Source organism: Theropithecus gelada, chromosome 7a, assembly GCF_003255815.1.
Source record: "Theropithecus gelada isolate Dixy chromosome 7a, Tgel_1.0, whole genome shotgun sequence".
Lineage (NCBI taxonomy): Eukaryota > Metazoa > Chordata > Mammalia > Primates > Cercopithecidae > Theropithecus > Theropithecus gelada.
The window spans coordinates 5,860,742-5,878,033 of NC_037674.1; the positions used below are offsets into that span (position 1 = coordinate 5,860,742).

General features: G+C 47.1%; 1 protein-coding gene across 1 annotated transcript in view; it reads left to right on the forward strand.

Moving 5' to 3' along the window:
* OTUD7A (OTU deubiquitinase 7A) overlaps positions 1–17,292 on the forward strand; it is a 382,571-nt gene that overhangs the window by 326,464 nt on the left and 38,815 nt on the right. The window contains exons 7-9 of the mRNA XM_025390202.1: positions 3,682–3,783; positions 6,569–6,696; positions 7,480–7,571. Coding sequence (XP_025245987.1) covers positions 3,682–3,783; positions 6,569–6,696; positions 7,480–7,571 — 322 coding nt within the window. The remainder of the gene's footprint in view (positions 1–3,681; positions 3,784–6,568; positions 6,697–7,479; positions 7,572–17,292) is intronic.

Genomic DNA, 17,292 nt, shown 5'->3' on the forward strand with positions numbered 1-17,292 from the left:
TTTTTTTTTGAGGCGGAGTTTCACTCTTGTTGCCCAGGCTGGAGTGCAATGGCACGATCTCGGCTCACCACAACCTCCGCCTCCCAGGCTCAAGCAATTCTCCTGCCTCAGCCTCCCTAGTAGCTGGGATTATAGGCATGCGCCACCACGCCCAGCTAATTTTGTATTTTTAGTAGAGACGAGGTTTCTCCATGTTGGTCAGGCTGGTCTCGAACTCCTGACCTCAGGTGATCCACCCGCCTCGGCCTCCCAAAGTGCTGGGATTACAGGCGTGAGCCACTGCGCCCGGCCTGTGTAGATTTTTTAAATCAAGTTATGGAGATCCCCCCATTCCTAGTTTTATGGGAATTTTTAATTATGAGTGAGTACTGAATTTTGTCAAATGCTTTTTCTGCATTCATGATATGATTATGGGATTTTTCTTCTGTAGCCCATTAATATGGTGAATTATATTGATTGATTTTCAAATATTAAACCATCCTTGCATCCCTTGGTCATGGTATATAGTTCTTTGTATATGTCACTGTGTTCTACTTGTTCATATTTTCTTATGAATTTTGCATCATATTCATGAGAGGTGTTACTCTGCATTTTTCTCTTTTTATAGTTTCTTTCTTTGGTTTTGGTATCAGGGTAATGTTGGCTATTTTCTGGAGGAGCTTGTATAATGTTGGTTGTTGTTAAGTATACCTCTTGGTATAACCTTTTTGGGAATTGTTCTAGTTATTACATTATATACGCATACTTTATCAAAGTCTATTGGTATTGACATTTTACTACTATTGGTGAAGCATATAAACCTTACCTGCCTTTTTGCTTCTTTATTCTCTACCATTTATAATAAAATTGTTTTAAATATTTATTCAACATACATTGAAACATATAAACAGATAGGCAATGTCATAATTTTTGCTTTAACCATCAGACATACTTTAGAAATCTCAAGAGGAGAAGGAAAGTCTACTATATTTGCCCATATTTTTGTTCTTTCCATGTTCTTCATTCTTTATATGCCAAAATGTCTTCTTTTATCATTTCCTTTCTGCCTAGAGAACTTCCTTTAGCCATTTATTTAAGGTAGGTTTGCTAGGAACAAAATCTCCTAGTTTTACTTCATCTGAAAATATATCTGTCTCTTGCTTATTACTGAAGAATATTTTTGCTAGCTTTAGAATTCTGGGCTGACAGTTATTTTCTTTCAGCACTTAAAAAATGTTATCCTGGGTGGGCGTGGTGGCTCAAGCCTATAATTCCAGCACTTTGGGAGGCCAAGGCAGTCAGATCACTTGAGGTCAGGAGTTCGAGACTAGCCTGGCCAACATGGTAAAACCCCATCTCTACTAAAAATACCAAAAATTAGCCAAGTTTGGTGGTGCATCTCTGTGTCCCAGCTACTTGGGAGGCTGAGGCAGGAAAATCACTTGGGTTGAACCCAAGAGGCAGAGGTTCCAGTAAGCTGAGATTGCACCACTGCACTCTAGCCTGGGTGACAGAGCAAGACTCTGTCTCAAAAAATAAAAATGTGATCCTGTTTCCTTCTGGCCTACATGGTAGCTAATGAGAAATCCACTGTCTTTAAAATTGTTTTTCCCATATAAGTAAGGCGTTGTTTCTCCTTGGCAGTTTTTAAGGTTTCTTTCTTTGTCTTTAGGTTTTAGAAGTTTGACTATGATATTTTGGCATGAGTTTCTATGGGTTGTTTTCCGTTCAGGGTTTGCTGAGCTTCTTGAATCTGTATGTTTGTTTGTTCATTTGCAAAAATTGGGAACTTTTTAGTGATTATTTCTTTGAGTACTTTTTTAGCTGTATCCTATTTCTCCTCTTCTACAGGACTCCAGACTTTTGTCGCAGTCCCACATGTTGCTGAGTTGTGTTCTGTACATGTGTGGTTTTTTTTAAGTCTAATTTTTCTCTATTATTCCAATTGGGTAATTTCTATGTTCTACCTTTATATTACACTGATTCTTATTCTATTCTCTCCATTCTGCTTTTCAGCACATCCATTGAGTTTTTAAAATCAGATTTGTATTTTTCAGTCCCTATTATATCTTCCCATATTTTTATTCTTTATTTGGCTCTGTTTTGTATCTTCTATTGTTTTGGTAAGACTTTCTATGTCTTTACTACATTTTCTGTTTTTTCATTTGTCTTAGGTATGTTTGTAATTGCTTGTTGAAGTATTCTTAGTATGACTACTTTTAAATCCCAGTCAGATAACTCTAACATCTATCATCTCAGTTTTCATATTTTTTCTTGTTCTATTTGAAATCCTCCTGGTTCTTGGTATAAGTGATTTTTTTTTAATTTAAGAGGGTATATATTGGGTATTAAGTTATAGGACTGTGGGTCTTACTTAAATCTTGTGTTTTAGCAGACCTCCTGACGCCACTCTGGTAGGTTCAGGGGGCCATTGCCTGACAACTGCCAGAGGGTAATTGAAGTATAGGTTCCCCCTCTGCCCCTGTTGATACCTGGGGAATGGGCTTGGTACTTCTTGGCAGGGGTACTCCCTAGCTGAGAGGAGGTGGAGATTCTCATTACAGCCAGATGAGTGTGAAAATCCAGGCTCCCTATGTGTCCTCTGAAGATAGAGGGCAAGGTGCTTACTACCACCCAGTAGGGTTGAGGTCTTAGCATTGAACTCAGCCTTCTCTGACACTCCCCAGGCAATGGAGCAGGCAGTGATGAGCACCTTGTTACAGCCTGGTGAGGGTGGAAGTCTAGGCTTCCCACTAGACCTTTGCTGGCAGGGGCGGTAATCGGTCTGTAATTTTTTCTGCAGTATTTGGCTGGAATAGAAGAGGAAATGTTTAAGCAGCTACTGTCTTGCTAAGCTGCCCCTTTCCTGGTTTCTGTCTAGAGAGAGCATGCTTTTTCTTTTCTGTCTTCTTTCTGTTTTTTTGTTTGGTTGTTTTGGTGGTTTTTTTTTTTTTTTTTTTTTTTGGTTTTTTTTTTGTGTGTGTGGCCTGCTCTCATTGGTGTTTCTAGGTTCCAGCTTCTACAGTATCTAGTCTGGGATATGTGAGGCAAAAAGAAACTCCAGGGAACCCACCATTATGTCATTCCTCAAGTCTCAGGATCCTAGCTAGTCTGCCACTTCTCCAATTTTCAGAGTCTTCTAATATGATTTTATACATAATTTTCAGGGCTTTTCATTGTTCTTAGTAAGAGGAATAGGAAAAAGTACATCTGCTCTATCTTCTCTGAAGTAGAAGTCTCTAAATGTAAATGTTCATGAAATTTAACATGACTACACCTACATAGCTATAATGGTTTTTATGAATCAAATGAAATATGAACTATACTTTCAAAGGTATGAGTGCATCAAAAAACCTAGATGGCAAAAGGAAAAAGTAGCTTTCAGGAGGGAAAGCTGTATTCAAGGAAATGACAGAGAAATTTTTTATCTTGTGTAAAATATGTTTCCAGATTCAAGAAGAGAAGGTACTGGTCTTGAGTTTCCTAATGCTCATGCTAATTGATGGGAGGATTTGGCCACTTCTTGTCTTCAAAGGGAAAAGAAATCTGTATTTTATTTGAGAAGAGAAGTAGCCATACTGTTCCCCCTTTCTACTGAAACCTGTGGAAAATCTATCCCTGATGTTTGTGCCTCCTTAGCAAACACCCCCAATGGCCCCTGCCTTTTCTGGGATCCTGTTCTAAAGTGAGCTTCTGTTCCAGGTCGCCTGAACTGGTGGTCCACTGTGTGCACAAGCTGTAAACGGCTTCTTCCTCTGGCCACGACAGGGGATGGGAACTGCCTTTTACATGCCGCCTCACTGGGTAAGCTCTGCAGCACAGACAGAGGGTAGCCAGGCTCCAGGCCTGCGCAAGGAAAGACATATGCTACTGAAGGAAAGACATACGCTAAATAGAGTCACCCATGTCACTGTCATCTGGGAAAGTCCCCAGGAGATAGAGCTAACAATCCTGGCCCTTCTTGTCAAGTAGCTTGCAGTTGGTAGAGAGACAGAATACACATACGAAAAGACCTGGCGTGAGAGAAGGAGGCCTTAAGCATAGCCACAGGGATGGGACTTAGAGACTATTGCCTGGTACAAATAAAAAGGACTTCCTGGAGGAGGTGGGATCTTTACTGAAACTTGAAGAACTTCAGAGACTAGAAGAGGACATTGCAGGCAGGGAGACCCCGCAGATAAAGCATAAAGGCAGGAATGGACAGGGTGTTTGGAGGTAGGGGTGAACAAGGTACGGCTGGAGCAGGAAGTTTTGGGAGCAGCGCATGAGGCTGAGTAAATGAGGATCCACTATGTTGACAGCAGTCAACAATTGGCCTGGACTAATGGAAACAGACGTAGGTACTGCTCAGATAAATCACAGGGGAGTCGGCGTACTCAGAATATACCGCACAGAGATCAGCAGCCTCGTCCAACAGAGACATGAGCTTCCCAATCACACAAAGCCACACTACACAGAAATATTTGGATAATTGAGGATCATCATCCACTTTCTGGAACCTCAGTTATCCCTTTAGGCCCAGCGTTAGATGCACAAGGCCGAATCCATTTTGATAGGTGAGTCTGGGTTTGCACCAGGGACCATCAGGGCTGGTCGCTCCCTACCCGCTCTGGAGGATAGCGCCTCTCCAAAACACATGACCCTCACACAGGAATGCAGTCCTTGGTCAAACTCGCATCCCAACAGACGTGGCTTTAACTGGGTGCTGTGACCTACCTCAAGGGCCAGCCCCTAGACCTCTCTCTCTTTGGACCTGCAGTGAGGCCTAATCAGCAAGAGGTAGGTGAGATAAGACTGTAACGGGCTTCAAGGGAAATACATCAGGGTTTTGGAAGGGTCCCAGAGGAGGATGGAGACCAAGAGCAAGGGCAACATTCCCCAGGCTTGACCTGCAGTGAGGAAAGGCAAGGCACCCACTTACCTGCTTCATCTCCATGTCATTGGAGCACACTCTGCTTGTTGGCATTGCAAAAGTACTCCACATTCACCATGGTGAGAAAATGAAAATCAGTGACCCCCACCCAGCGGCGGCCACTCTTAACAGTCTGGTGGTGTCATCGTCTTCCAATCTTCTGTCTATTCTTTAGGTGAAATGATGATCTTGCTGTGTTCAGTCTTGAATCCAACATTTTCCCTTACGACTTGAGAATTTTCCCTGCTGTTATCCTTCAGACAGACGATTTTCAGTAGTTGGGTCATATTTCATCATAGTGGTTAATATTAACTATTCCCCTATTATTGAGCATATTTTGCCTTGTTCTTTGTAAAACCTGGAGAAAGAATCTAAAAGAGTAAATCTCTCATCTGTGTCTAACAGCAGCCTTATTGTGAAGTCTGGATCATGGAAATGCTTTTGTCCCTTGCATATCCAAGGATGCCCAGCCAGTTGAGCCTTTGAAAACATCAGTTCATGTTACTCTCCTTCTGAAAACTCTCCAGAGGCTCACAGCTCCCTTGAGAGCCCCCTTTTCACTCTCCCTCTCCCCTCAATCCCACTCTAGCCATCTTTCCCTCTTGCCTTTTCTCAGGTACTGCCCCCTCCGGGTCTGTCCCTGGCCTTTCGCTGTGCTGGGACAGCAACTTGACTCCTTCCTCCACCCATTTGAGCCTTTGCTCCTATGTCTCCATTCATGCCACAGCAAATCTGCCTGCCTCACCTCTCCTCGTGGAGCTGCCACCCTCAACATCGTACACTCTGTGCCAACCTCATGGCTGCCTCACTTCCCACTTCCCCACAACATGCGCTCCATGAGATTTTAGGAACTTCATGTGTCCCAGTCACTGCCACGCATACTGCCAGCACCTAGAATGAGTGGGTGGGTGGATGGATGGATAGATGGATGGATGGATGGATGGATGGATGGATGGATGGATGGATGGATGGATTCCCCTGTGCTTTCCCTTGTAGCCAGGGCTGCCCTTCTTTTGAGCGCTTCTCCCACGAGTTGGGGTTCTTGAACACATCTGAGCTGCCAAGAGCACATTCTCAGAGATGGTTCATTTCCCTCTATATCCTCTCAGCACTTGACACAGGGTGAGACCCTCCCGCTGGGAAGCAGGCACTCTCTCGTGGGCCTGGTGTGTGCAGTGGTGTCACTGACACTCTGCTTCTCAGGAAGCTGAGATGCCTCAGGGCTGGAGATGAGGGAAATGGCAGGCCCTGGAGAAGCCAGGATGCTAATGGCCTCCCTCGCCTGGAGCCCTCCATGAGGACACTGGACAGCCTGTCCCTGTCCCCTAGTCAGTCCCCCACCCAAATGTAAGACTTGAATAATGACCATTAGGTCCTCAAAGCAAACCAGCAACATTGAGAGTGGGTTGCCAAGGGCGCCGGAGAGGAAAAGCACTTGATTTTCGCCCACTATTATTTTGCTAAGAACAGGATGTGCTGCTTCATTCACCTGCTTGCCTTAATGGGAAGCCTCAGGAAGAAGGCTAGAGGGGAATTAACAGAACCGCTGAGTAAGGAGGCTGCTCTGCGTGCAGACAGGAGGCCCTCCCAGTGGGTCGTGGTAGTTTGCATCACCTCTGGCTTGTCTTTTCCTCACGTCCTTTCTCTCCTGTGTTCTCCATGGCCTCCTGGCTCCAGGAATGTGGGGGTTTCACGACCGGGACCTGGTGTTACGGAAAGCTCTCTATACCATGATGAGGACGGGAGCCGAGAGGGAAGCCCTGAAGCGGAGGTGGAGGTGGCAGCAGACGCAGCAGAATAAGGAGGTTGGTATCCACTGGCATGGCCGGAGGCCGGGACCCAGGTCAGGTGCCGCCTCGGGCCATGGTCAAGTCCAGAGCATGGTCCCTAGGCCCCAGACTGTCTTATGAGGGGAGGCAGAAACAGTCCCTGGGATCAGGAAAGTCTCCTGCTTTTAAGCCCATGGAGGAGGAGCCTGTTGAAATAGCAGAGTCCCGGCAGATAGCAACTATGCATCCACTTGTGCTTCCTTAAGGCATGATTATGAAAGCTGCCTACCTTCAATCCCAAAAGCATCCTGGCTTGGATGATGAATTATATATATGGCCGCCTGCTGTCAGGTGCAGCCCATGGCTCTAGCCCCTATGTGTGAGGTCAGTCCAAAGGGATTCCCAAGTGTCCCCAAGCATGGTAAACATGAGGACCTTGCTCTTCTAGAAGAATCTGCCTGCTTTCTGACTACAGTTGATCCATTATCCCTTTAAACTTTGTAATGGCCAGCCACAGTTAGGTGCATGCACAGGTTAATGCTCAGTCATCCCCAGCCCCTGAGAATGACCCTTGTTGGTGGGCAGATTCCCAACAGCTCTGGAATTAGAGCTTGGAGCTTTTGAAAATATAGTGTGCATAGCAAAGGTGGCCAAGAGGGTGCAGTTAGTGTAGTTGGTAGCTACCTATAGATGTGCCTGGCCTGGGTCCCAGTGAGGCTGGTCTGGGTTGGGAGGGTGAGAGGAGGAGGGCAGCGCAGCTGTGGCCCACCCCCCTCTGAGCCAGTTCCCCTCTGCCAGTCAGGGCTGGTGTACACGGAGGAGGAGTGGGAGCGGGAGTGGACGGAGCTGCTGAAGCTGGCCTCCAGTGAGCCGCGCACACACTTCAGCAAGAACGGCGGCACAGGCGGGGGGTAAGTTCTGCCCCTGCTCTCCCCAGAAGTCACCTCCAGCTCCAGGCCACCCAGGGCTACACACAGCATGGGTGGATGGCACGGGGGGAATGTGGGACCCTCATGCTGTGGAAGACAGAAAGATTCCAGCTTTCCAGCATTAGCTTCAAGACAAGGATGCACAGAAGGACTGTGGGTGATGGCTGGCCCCTGCCGGGTGCTGGTGGAAGGGTACGCAGCCCCCATATGCACTATGCAGGCAGAGGTGAGCTCACATGAGCTGCCTCCAGGCCACTTTCCTTGAACGTTGCTATGCAGAGCAGGTGAGGTGTGCGCCCTCAGGGCACAGCTGGCCTCTGGAGGTCACACGTGATGATGAGCGTTCCCACACATTGCCATCACGCGGACCTGGCTCTGAAGTTTGGATTTTCTCCCCAACTAATTAATTTGTGGCTTCAAGAAGTCACCCTGAAAGCAGAAGCTCATTAAGCAGAAGCTCATTAAGCTAGCCTGCTGTTTCCCAGATGAGCTCCGTGGATATTATATGTGTTCCCAGCAAAAAGGCTCCACGTCTGTGCATGTTTAGGACTAGCTTGTTCCTACAGAAACACCTTGGATGTTCTAGCGTGGAATGAAGAGTGCGGCCAGACCAACGGGGCAGCCATAGAGCCTTGATCATGGCTTATTCTTCAGTTCGTATTCTCTGGAACCTGAAAGCAAAGGTGTTGCTCCTAGAAAAGGTCTCAGCCAAACATGAGAAAGTGTGAGCAGTAACACCAGGGAGACCCACGGAAGGAGGATTGCATGCAGCTCCAGGCTGCCCTCAGGCTCATGGGCCCTGCAGCGGGCACCTGGGTCCTCATCCACCCACCAAGGCAGGGCCTAGTGCCTCATGGGTCAGCTCTCCCTGGAGGCCCTGGCTGGAAAAGAGGCTCCCACAGAGCTGCAGCAGCAGCGGTGGCGTCTGAGACCATGTTTACAGATGAGATCGTTAGAAACCCACATATGCTGGCACACCCTTCCTCCATGTTTTAAGGCTATGGTATCTCTGTACCAACAGCCTGTCTTGGTAGGACATTTGAGGACAAGCATTCTGAAGTCTCGGTCAACTGGAAAACTGCTCTCTTCCTCTGCACGCCTCCCAGGTCCTGCCTGTGATGGGTCTTAAGCGTTCCTCCACGTCGTTTTCACGGTTACCTCTCTCCCTCCTGCCACAGGGCAGATGCCTGACACGTGCTGGCAGACTGGATCCAGTCCAGGTGTCTCTGCCAGGGACAGGGAGGAGTGGGGAAAGACAGCAGCAATAATAACAATAATCACAGGTGATCATCACATACACGTCTCCTGAGTACCCCCATCCAGGAGGAGCTTCCCCCAAGGTCCCATGGCTGGTGAGCCCATCTGACTCCTAAGGCCACAGCCTGGTCCCCTGCTGCCTGCTCCCTGGGGCCCGAGGGATTCAGATGCTAATGGGGACATAGGGGCCACTTGGTGTCTGTCCCTATCTCCCACAGAATCTGAGTGATCAACTGTAATCTAACAAAAGGATTAGGTCTCTTTAGGAATATCCAAAATGGCCCGGACGTTGTCCCATTTAGTAGGATAGCCTGGTCCCCTCCTCCTGGAAGCCACAGTTCTGGTTGCCACATCACAAAAGAGAAGGAAGAACTCGGGGAATGGCCAGAGAGGGGAAACTAAACAACCAAGGGTGGATGGGAGTGACCCCAACAGAAAAGAATGGAGAGGTGAGGCGGGAAGGTATGGGTGGTGTTGGGGAAACAGAAGGAAGGAGGTGAGCACGGGTCGTGTAGGGTGGAGTGGGGTCAGGGAGACCATAAGAGGGACCCATGCTAGGTCCTCTATCTCCTCCTTTCAAACCCTACCTCACAGGCCTCCAGTACGCCTTCCACAAATTGGAAAACCGAGCCTCAATGGGATTAGATAACTGTTCCAAGACCACAAAAATGATAAATGGAGGAGCCAAAAAGTCAAAATGTGGTCTGATCATTGTAGAGCCTCTTTTGACCAGGCTCCACAGCCCTAACGAAATCCCTCAAATACAGCAGATTCTGTAGAACCTCAGGCAACACATCAGCCTGCAAATGAAACCACCACTCTGGGCTTCAGATGGTGATGGGAGTGAGGACGCAGCCACCTGGTCCCCACAAAAGCACTGATGCTCAGGTCGGAATCCTGTGCCAATGATGCAGGAGGCACTTCTAGGGTTTCAGCAACAGGTGTTTCCAGTGGAGTAAGAAAAAGGAAAAACAAACAAACAAACAAACAAAAAAAACACCTCAGAAGAGGACAGAACACATGCAATAGGAATCTATCTAACAGAGTTGCTTCTGTAGCCAGATGCCTCCTTGGGTTACCTGGAACCTTTGCATGGCCAGTCAAGGAGGGAGGCCTATGGAACCAGGCATAAAATGCACATTTCCCTGGGAATAGGGAGTTTTGGCTGAGTCCCATGGACTGGGGTGATGGGCAGAGAGCGCCTCAGCAAGGCACCGTGCAGCTGTGCAGGACTCGCCAACAGGGTGCTCTAGAGCGGCCAACTGCTCCAAGAATTCACTTGGGGTTCAGAGTCCATAGAGAGGCCTGTGTGTCCAAGCACAGTGTGCTCTGCCTTTTGCCTGTGTCCTCTCTCCCCATGTTGAGCTGAGAGGTGTGGGGCATCATCTGTGGGGCTTGAGAGCGCAGAGACGAGTTTCTGACGCCTGACTGAAGGGCCTGAAGGCAGAAACTGGCAAGCTCAGGGTTCACGGGGCTGTGGCAGGCTGTGCAGGCCAGGACACGGGGCTGTAGGGGATGTAAGGCCAGGGTGCTGCGAGCTGCCCGAGGGCCAGGCGTGGATTCAGGGAGGAGGCCCCAAGCAGGCTGGCTTCAGGACTCACCTACGGTGGGGACCACACAGAAGGCCAGCCCCTGAGGCCAGGGCTGAGGGTGGACACAAGCAGTCAGTGAGAGGAGTCACCACCGCAACCCAGGGACCTGAGGACACAGCCCCTCAACTGGCAGAGAGCTCTGAAGACCCACAAAAGCACTTCCTCAGACAGCAGGCCAGAACTGGGACCTCCAGCGAGCCCAGCGGGCCCTGAAGGAAGACAGCAAGAAGGACTTTGCCACTCTCCTGCCCCTCCTCTCTGCCTCTGCTAGCCCCACAGGGGACACAGACGGCAGCCAGAGAAGGGGAGGAGGCAAAGGGTGAAACAGAGAAGCCAGCTGGCAGCTAACCCAATCTTTCAGGAGGCTCAAACTTGGGGCTGATAGCCCCCTGCACAGGAAAGTGACCGGAAGAACCACACAAAATTTCCAGGGTGCCACCCGGGAATAGGAAAGAGCAAGTTAAGGGAGAGCTTGCAGGCATGATGGCGAGAAGAACTAAAGTGGCCTTCTTCGTCCCAGCCTGGGTTTCCCAGAACCTGTTCCCCACGGGTGAGGGTAAAGGGGTGCAGTGCGGGCCCTGCATCCTGCTCTGGGAGCCCCTGCTATGGAGGCAGATGGGGCAGCCTCTGTTCTATTGGTCCTTGACACAGATGATGGCCTGGAGTCATTTTTAAACCTGTTACTTTCCCAGAAAGCGACTATGTCACTTATCTGAAGAGGTCAGAAGGGACCAGAGACCAGGTGTGGGCGTGAGCTAGACCCTCTTCCTCTCACTGTGCCTCCCAGGACTCAGTGGCCAGGCCCTGGCCACGTGGGAGAACCAGGCCTTCCCTAGGGCTTGGGGAGGAGTGAGTGAGATCAGATGGGAATTTGAACAGTGTCACCTACTGAGTCCATGTTATGCGTCAGGCAGTCCCATGAGCTGTCATTATCATCACCAATCACAGATAAGGAGGCTGAGATTCAGAGAATTAGATAATGTATTAGTCAGGGTTCTCCAGAGAAACAGAACCAATAAAAGACATATATATATAAAGAGATCTAATGTAGGTATTGGCTCACGTGATTATGGTGTCTAAGAATTCCCACGACCTGGCATGTGCCAGCTGGAGACCCAGGAAAGCCAGTGGTGTAGTGCAAAGACCCAAGAGCTGGAGAACTGATGGTGTGGGTCCAGTCTGAATCTGAAGACCTGAGAACCAGGAGTGCCGAGGGCAGAAAGTCCATGTCCCAGCTCAAACAGGTTTGGTTATTCTGTCGTCCTCCACTGTTTTGTTCCCATCCGTGAATAGATCAGATGAACCCCACCCACATTGGTGAAAGCCATCTGCTTTCTGCTCTCCAGCAATTCAAATGCTAATCTCATCCAAAACGCCCTCGCAGACACACGCAGAAATAACGTTTAACCGGCTATCTAACCATCACAGGTTAGCTTCCAGTGTCCCACAGGCTGAAAGGTACAAAGCCAGAACCTGAACTTAGAACTGACCAAAACACCTAAGCCCACACTCTTGACAAATGCAGACCAGGCATGAGGAGTAGGAATCAACAACTTATCTTGACTATGGTGAAAATAATCATTTTTGTTCTTTAAACTTTTTAAAGAACTACTTATTTGTTTTCTGTTTTATGAGAAGGGTTAAGTGGAAGCTGAGAGGCCAGTTGGATGGACAAAGAGGAAGGGAGAGCAGAGCAAGGGGGGCCTTTGGGGGACCCTCTGGCAGCCCCCGGGGCATCTTCTGTCTAGGTCCTTAACTTTTCTCACATGCTAAGCTCTCTGCTTTCTCTCTGTAGTTGAGTTTCTGAAATTTCACTGACAATGTGTTTGCTGCATTTCTTTTTATTAGCCTTTTTCAGAAGTAGCTAGAATCCCAAGTGATTTCCTAGCACACAGTCTGAGAGTTGTCAATTTCGGTCAATCTTCTGAGGAAAAGCAAGAGGCATTTTTTTCCTGGGAGCTGCCCACACCACAGCCTGGTGCTCCCAGGCCATGGGTTGGCCTTGTGCAGGAAAGGAGGCATTCTTATGTGTATTCCTGAAGGTTCCATGACTTCCACCAGCAGACCAAGCAGAAAGAGCATCTGCTAACGAACGTAAGGTGTCCTCACTCTGCAGATATGGGACCCGGCTCCAATTTTTAAAGACATTTCTCATTGAAAATAAGACCAAAGTTGACTCTCTATCTAGGGATGGTCCTCAAGTAGGAGCCTTCCCTGATCTTCCTGTCTAAAGAATCCACCTTTTATCACTGTACTGATAGGTTTTTTAAACTTATTTTATTATTTATTTAAATATGTTTAGGGGATACAAGCGCAGGTTTCTTACATGCAAATATCGCATTGTGGAAAAGTCTGGGCTTTTAGCATACCCATTACCCAAGTAGTGCGCATTGTACTCAATAGGTAATTTGTCAGTCCTCACCCCCTCGAACCCTCCGGCCTGTCATAGCCCCCAGTGTCTATTATTCCATTCTGCCTGTCCATATGTACACATTGTTTAGCCCCCAGCTATAAGTGAGAACAGGCAGTATTTGACTTTCTGTTTCTGAGTTATATCACTGAGGATAATGGCCTCCATATCCATCCATGTTGCTGCAAAAGACAGGATTCCATTCTTTTTTATGGCTGAGTCATATTCCATGGTATATATACACACCACATTTTCTTTATCTAATCCTACATTGATGGACACTTAGGTGGTTTCTATCTCTTTGCCATTGTGAATAGTGTTACAGTAAACATGCAGGTATCTTTTTGATATAATGATTCATTTCCCTTTGGGTATATACCTAGTAGTGGGATTGCTGGATTGAGTGGTAGTTCTGTTTTTAGTTCTTCGAGAAATCTCCACACTGTTTTCCATAAAGGTTGTATGAATGTACATTCCTACCAACAGTATGTGTTCCCTTTTCATCATATTCTCACCAACGTCTATTTTTGTTTTTGTTACCTTTGCTTTTGAGGACTTGGTCATAAATTATTTGCCTAGGCCAGTGTCCAAAAGAGTTTTACATAGGTTTCCTTGTAGAATGTTTATAGTTTCAGGTCTTACATTTAGGTCTTTAATCAATCTTGAGTTAATTTTTGTATATGGTGAGAAGTGTGGGTCCAATCTCATTCTTCTGCATATGGCTATGCAATTTTCCCAGCACTAAATGAATAGTGTTATTTCCCCAGTATATATTTTTGTTGGTGTTGTTGAAGATCAGTTGGTTGTAAGTATGTGGCTTCATTTATAGGTTATATATTCTGTTCCGTTGATCTATGTGTCTGTTTTTGTGCCAATACCATACTGTTTTGTTTACTATAACCTTGTAGTACAATTTGAAATTAGATAATGTTATGCCTTCAGCTTTGTTCTTTTTTCTTAGGATTCCTTTGGCTAGTCAGGCTTCTTTTTAGTTCCACATGAAATTTATTGTTTTTTCTAATCCTGTGAAAAATGACATTGGTAACTTGATAGGGTTTGTATTGAATCTATAGATTATTGTAACAATATAATCATTTTAATGATGTTAATTCTTCTAATCCATGAGCATGGGATATTTTTCCATTCATTTGTGTCATCTATAATTTTTTTCTTCAGTGTTTTGTAGTCCTCCTTATAGAGATCTTTCACCTCCCTGGTTAAATATATTCCTCGATATTTTTGTAGCTAATATAAATGGGATTGCCTTCTTGATTTAGTCCTCAGCTAGATTGTTACTGGTATATAGAAATGCTACTGCTTTCAGTATGTTAATGTATCCTGAAACTTTACTAAACTCGTATATCAAATATAAGAGGTTTTTGGTAGAGTCTTTATGGTTTTCTATTTATAAAATCATATCATCAGCAAACAGGGATGATTTGACTTCTTCTTTTCCACTTTGGATGCCTTTTGTTTGTTTTTCTCTTGCGTGACTGCTCTATGGGGACTTCCAGCACTATGTTGAATAATGGTGAAAGTGGGCATCCTCATCTTGTTCCAGTCCTTAGAAGAAAAGCTTTCAACTTTTCCCCATTAAGTATGCTGTTAGCTGTGGGTTCGTCATATATGGCCTTTATTATGTTGAGGTGTGTTCCTTCTATGCCTAGTTTGTTGAGGATTTTCATCATGAAGTGATGCTGAATTGTATTGAATGCAAAAATCCTTGACAAAATACTAGCAAATCAAATCCAACAGGACATCAAGAAGATAATACACCATATCAGGTGGTATTTATCCCAGGGATGCAAGGATGATTCAACATACACAAATCAATGAATGTGATATATCACATAAACAGAATTAAGAACAAAAACCATATGATCATCTCGATAGATGCAGAAAAATAACTGATGATTTCTTATTTGATCATCTGTTAGTATCTCTCCCTACCTAAACCTGCATTCATGGGCACACATGGGCAAGCGTGAGCATGCTCAGCACAGTGCTAGACCTGTAGTGGATGATCAATAACTATTTGTCACATGATTGACCTCAGCTTATTGATTCTAGGCAGTAAGATAAGCCTTGTTCCTCAAGCCACACTGGCCATTGCTAGAAGCATCTTTCAGAGCCTAAGATCCATTCAGTCCCTTCAGAGCACTGGGAGGACCCCGTCCTTCCATCCCAGCTTCCCAGGCCATAGCTCTTAGCAGAGCCCCTGCTAGACTGTACTGTGTCGTTGGAGAGTCTTTTGTAAAAGGTGCCTGTCTGGGCAGGCACAGCCCTTGACCAAGGGCAGAGGCCCATAGCAGGACATAGGCTGGGTTCAGCCCCTTGAGCCTCCTCAGACTGGCTCTGCTGGGCCCTACCTGAGAGAGGAGTTGAGGCACACCACTCAGAAATGCTGCGCATGAGATCTGTGCATGAGGAGAACTTTGCACCTGTGAAAAGGAGTGAGGACCGTCCGCACATACTGTGCTGTGGGTGTCTCAGGATGCATCAGGAGGAGGAAAAGGCAATGTTGGAATAGCGAGTATAAACTCTACCTAGAGGTGGGAGGATGTGTGCATACAGTTTATGTGCATTTACTCACATTCATACGTGTGCACACATGTGCACTTACATTTTTTTTTTTTAGATGGAGTCTTGCTCTGTCACCCAAGCTAGAGTGCAGTAGCGAGATCTCGGCTCACTGCAACCTCCACCTCCCGGGTTCAAGCGATTCTCCTGCCTCAGCCTCCTGAGTAGCTGGGACTACAGGTGCACACCACCATGCCTGGCTAATTTTTGTATTTTTAGTAGAGATGGGGTTTCACCATGTTGGCCAGGATGGTCTCAATCTCCTGACCTCATGATCTGCCCGCCTCAGCCTCCCAAAGTGCTGGGATTACAAGTGTGAGCCACTACCACGCCCGGCTAATTTTTGTATTTTTAGTAGAGATGGGGTTTCACCATGTTGGCCAGGATGGTCTCGATCTCCTGACCTCATGATCTGCCTGCCTCAGCCTCCCAAAGTGCTGGGATTACAGGCATGAGCCACTGCGCCCAGCCTTACACTTACCTTTTTTTATGGAAGGGTACACCAAAAAGCAACACCTATGTCCCCATAGGTGAGGTGACTGCAATTTATCATCCAGACTGGTTCATTTGGGGAAAGGAAAGTGGGCACTAACCACTTGGGATGTGTGCACAGGGCTTTCCCAAGCAAAACAGGAGGTGTGGAGCCCCCATCTAGACGAGGGGATGTGGGGAGGGACCTGGGAGGCTTCATCCAGGCTCTCCGTCTGGGTGGCTGGGTGACTGCTCATTAACGAGCCCCAGACTGGCTTCCTTGTCCATGACATGGGCTCTTGCCGAGATGGTGTCCAAGGATGGTGCCTACAGTTTAAGCCAGGGTGCCCCCAAACTGTTCCCTGGGGCCTGAGATACCATCTGGACCTCGCTCCATGACCTTTGCTTCTTGGTCCTGCCAGGAGGGACTCCTCAGCCTGGCCTCTGCCCACCCCCATCTTTCTCAGGGTGTTTTCATTGGATAGATGGTATATCCCTAACCCTGGAAATTCTCCCTCCTCAAGTACCCACTGGAGAAGCGGATGTGGGTGCCCTGGAGAACCCAGTGTGTGGCGCCCAAAGCATGTTAGGGAGTTCTCAGGGCATGCACATCTTGGAGGATGAAGTCATTATATTGCATGCCAGTCTTCTTTGCAGTAAGCACTGATTATTAAGCATTTTAGGAATTGTTACGTCTTTGCCCAGTGACCAGATTCTCCCCACAATCCCAGATCTCGCATTTGCTCAGCAAACTCACAAGAAGACATGAAGACTCAGGGCTAAAAGTGGGAGTGAATTTTCAGAATTGGCTTTTCTGAGCTGATTTCTACCAATGGGCTCTGGTCACAGAGTGCAGGTCACAGTTCCAAACTCTCGTCCCAGATAAGATCTTGTTTGCCCCTCCATTTTAGAGCCCCCAGCTAAACTGGAGTTCCAGTACCAGAGCAGCTAGCAAACCTGCAATAAGGAGAAATGAAAAGGGGCCTGGACATGGGTGTTTACAGTGTGCCTTGCACGGGATACTTCTCTTACCTGGCAGGTGTCCTAACACCTGGTTGCCCAACCCATGACCAGGGGGTCCCTCACATGGGTAGCTTGTTTGTACTGGCAGATGGCTTTGTGGCTCCTGTCTGGCCTGTGTCTATTTTTTTCTTACCTGATCATCGCTCTGTGGCTGGGACCAACCTTGTGTTCTCCTTGGCGTCTGGTGAAAACATGGCCTGGGGTAGCCTCTGCTTCTTCCAATGGAAGGTGCAAATTCAATCCACTGCCACAATGAGAAAGGAGTTCAAAGATTTTTACTTATAGATCCTGGGCATGGAGGCCATCATGAGTTGGGAGGGCAGTGCTCCATCCCAGGGCCACATGAGGTAGGGATTAAGAGTCAGGCAGA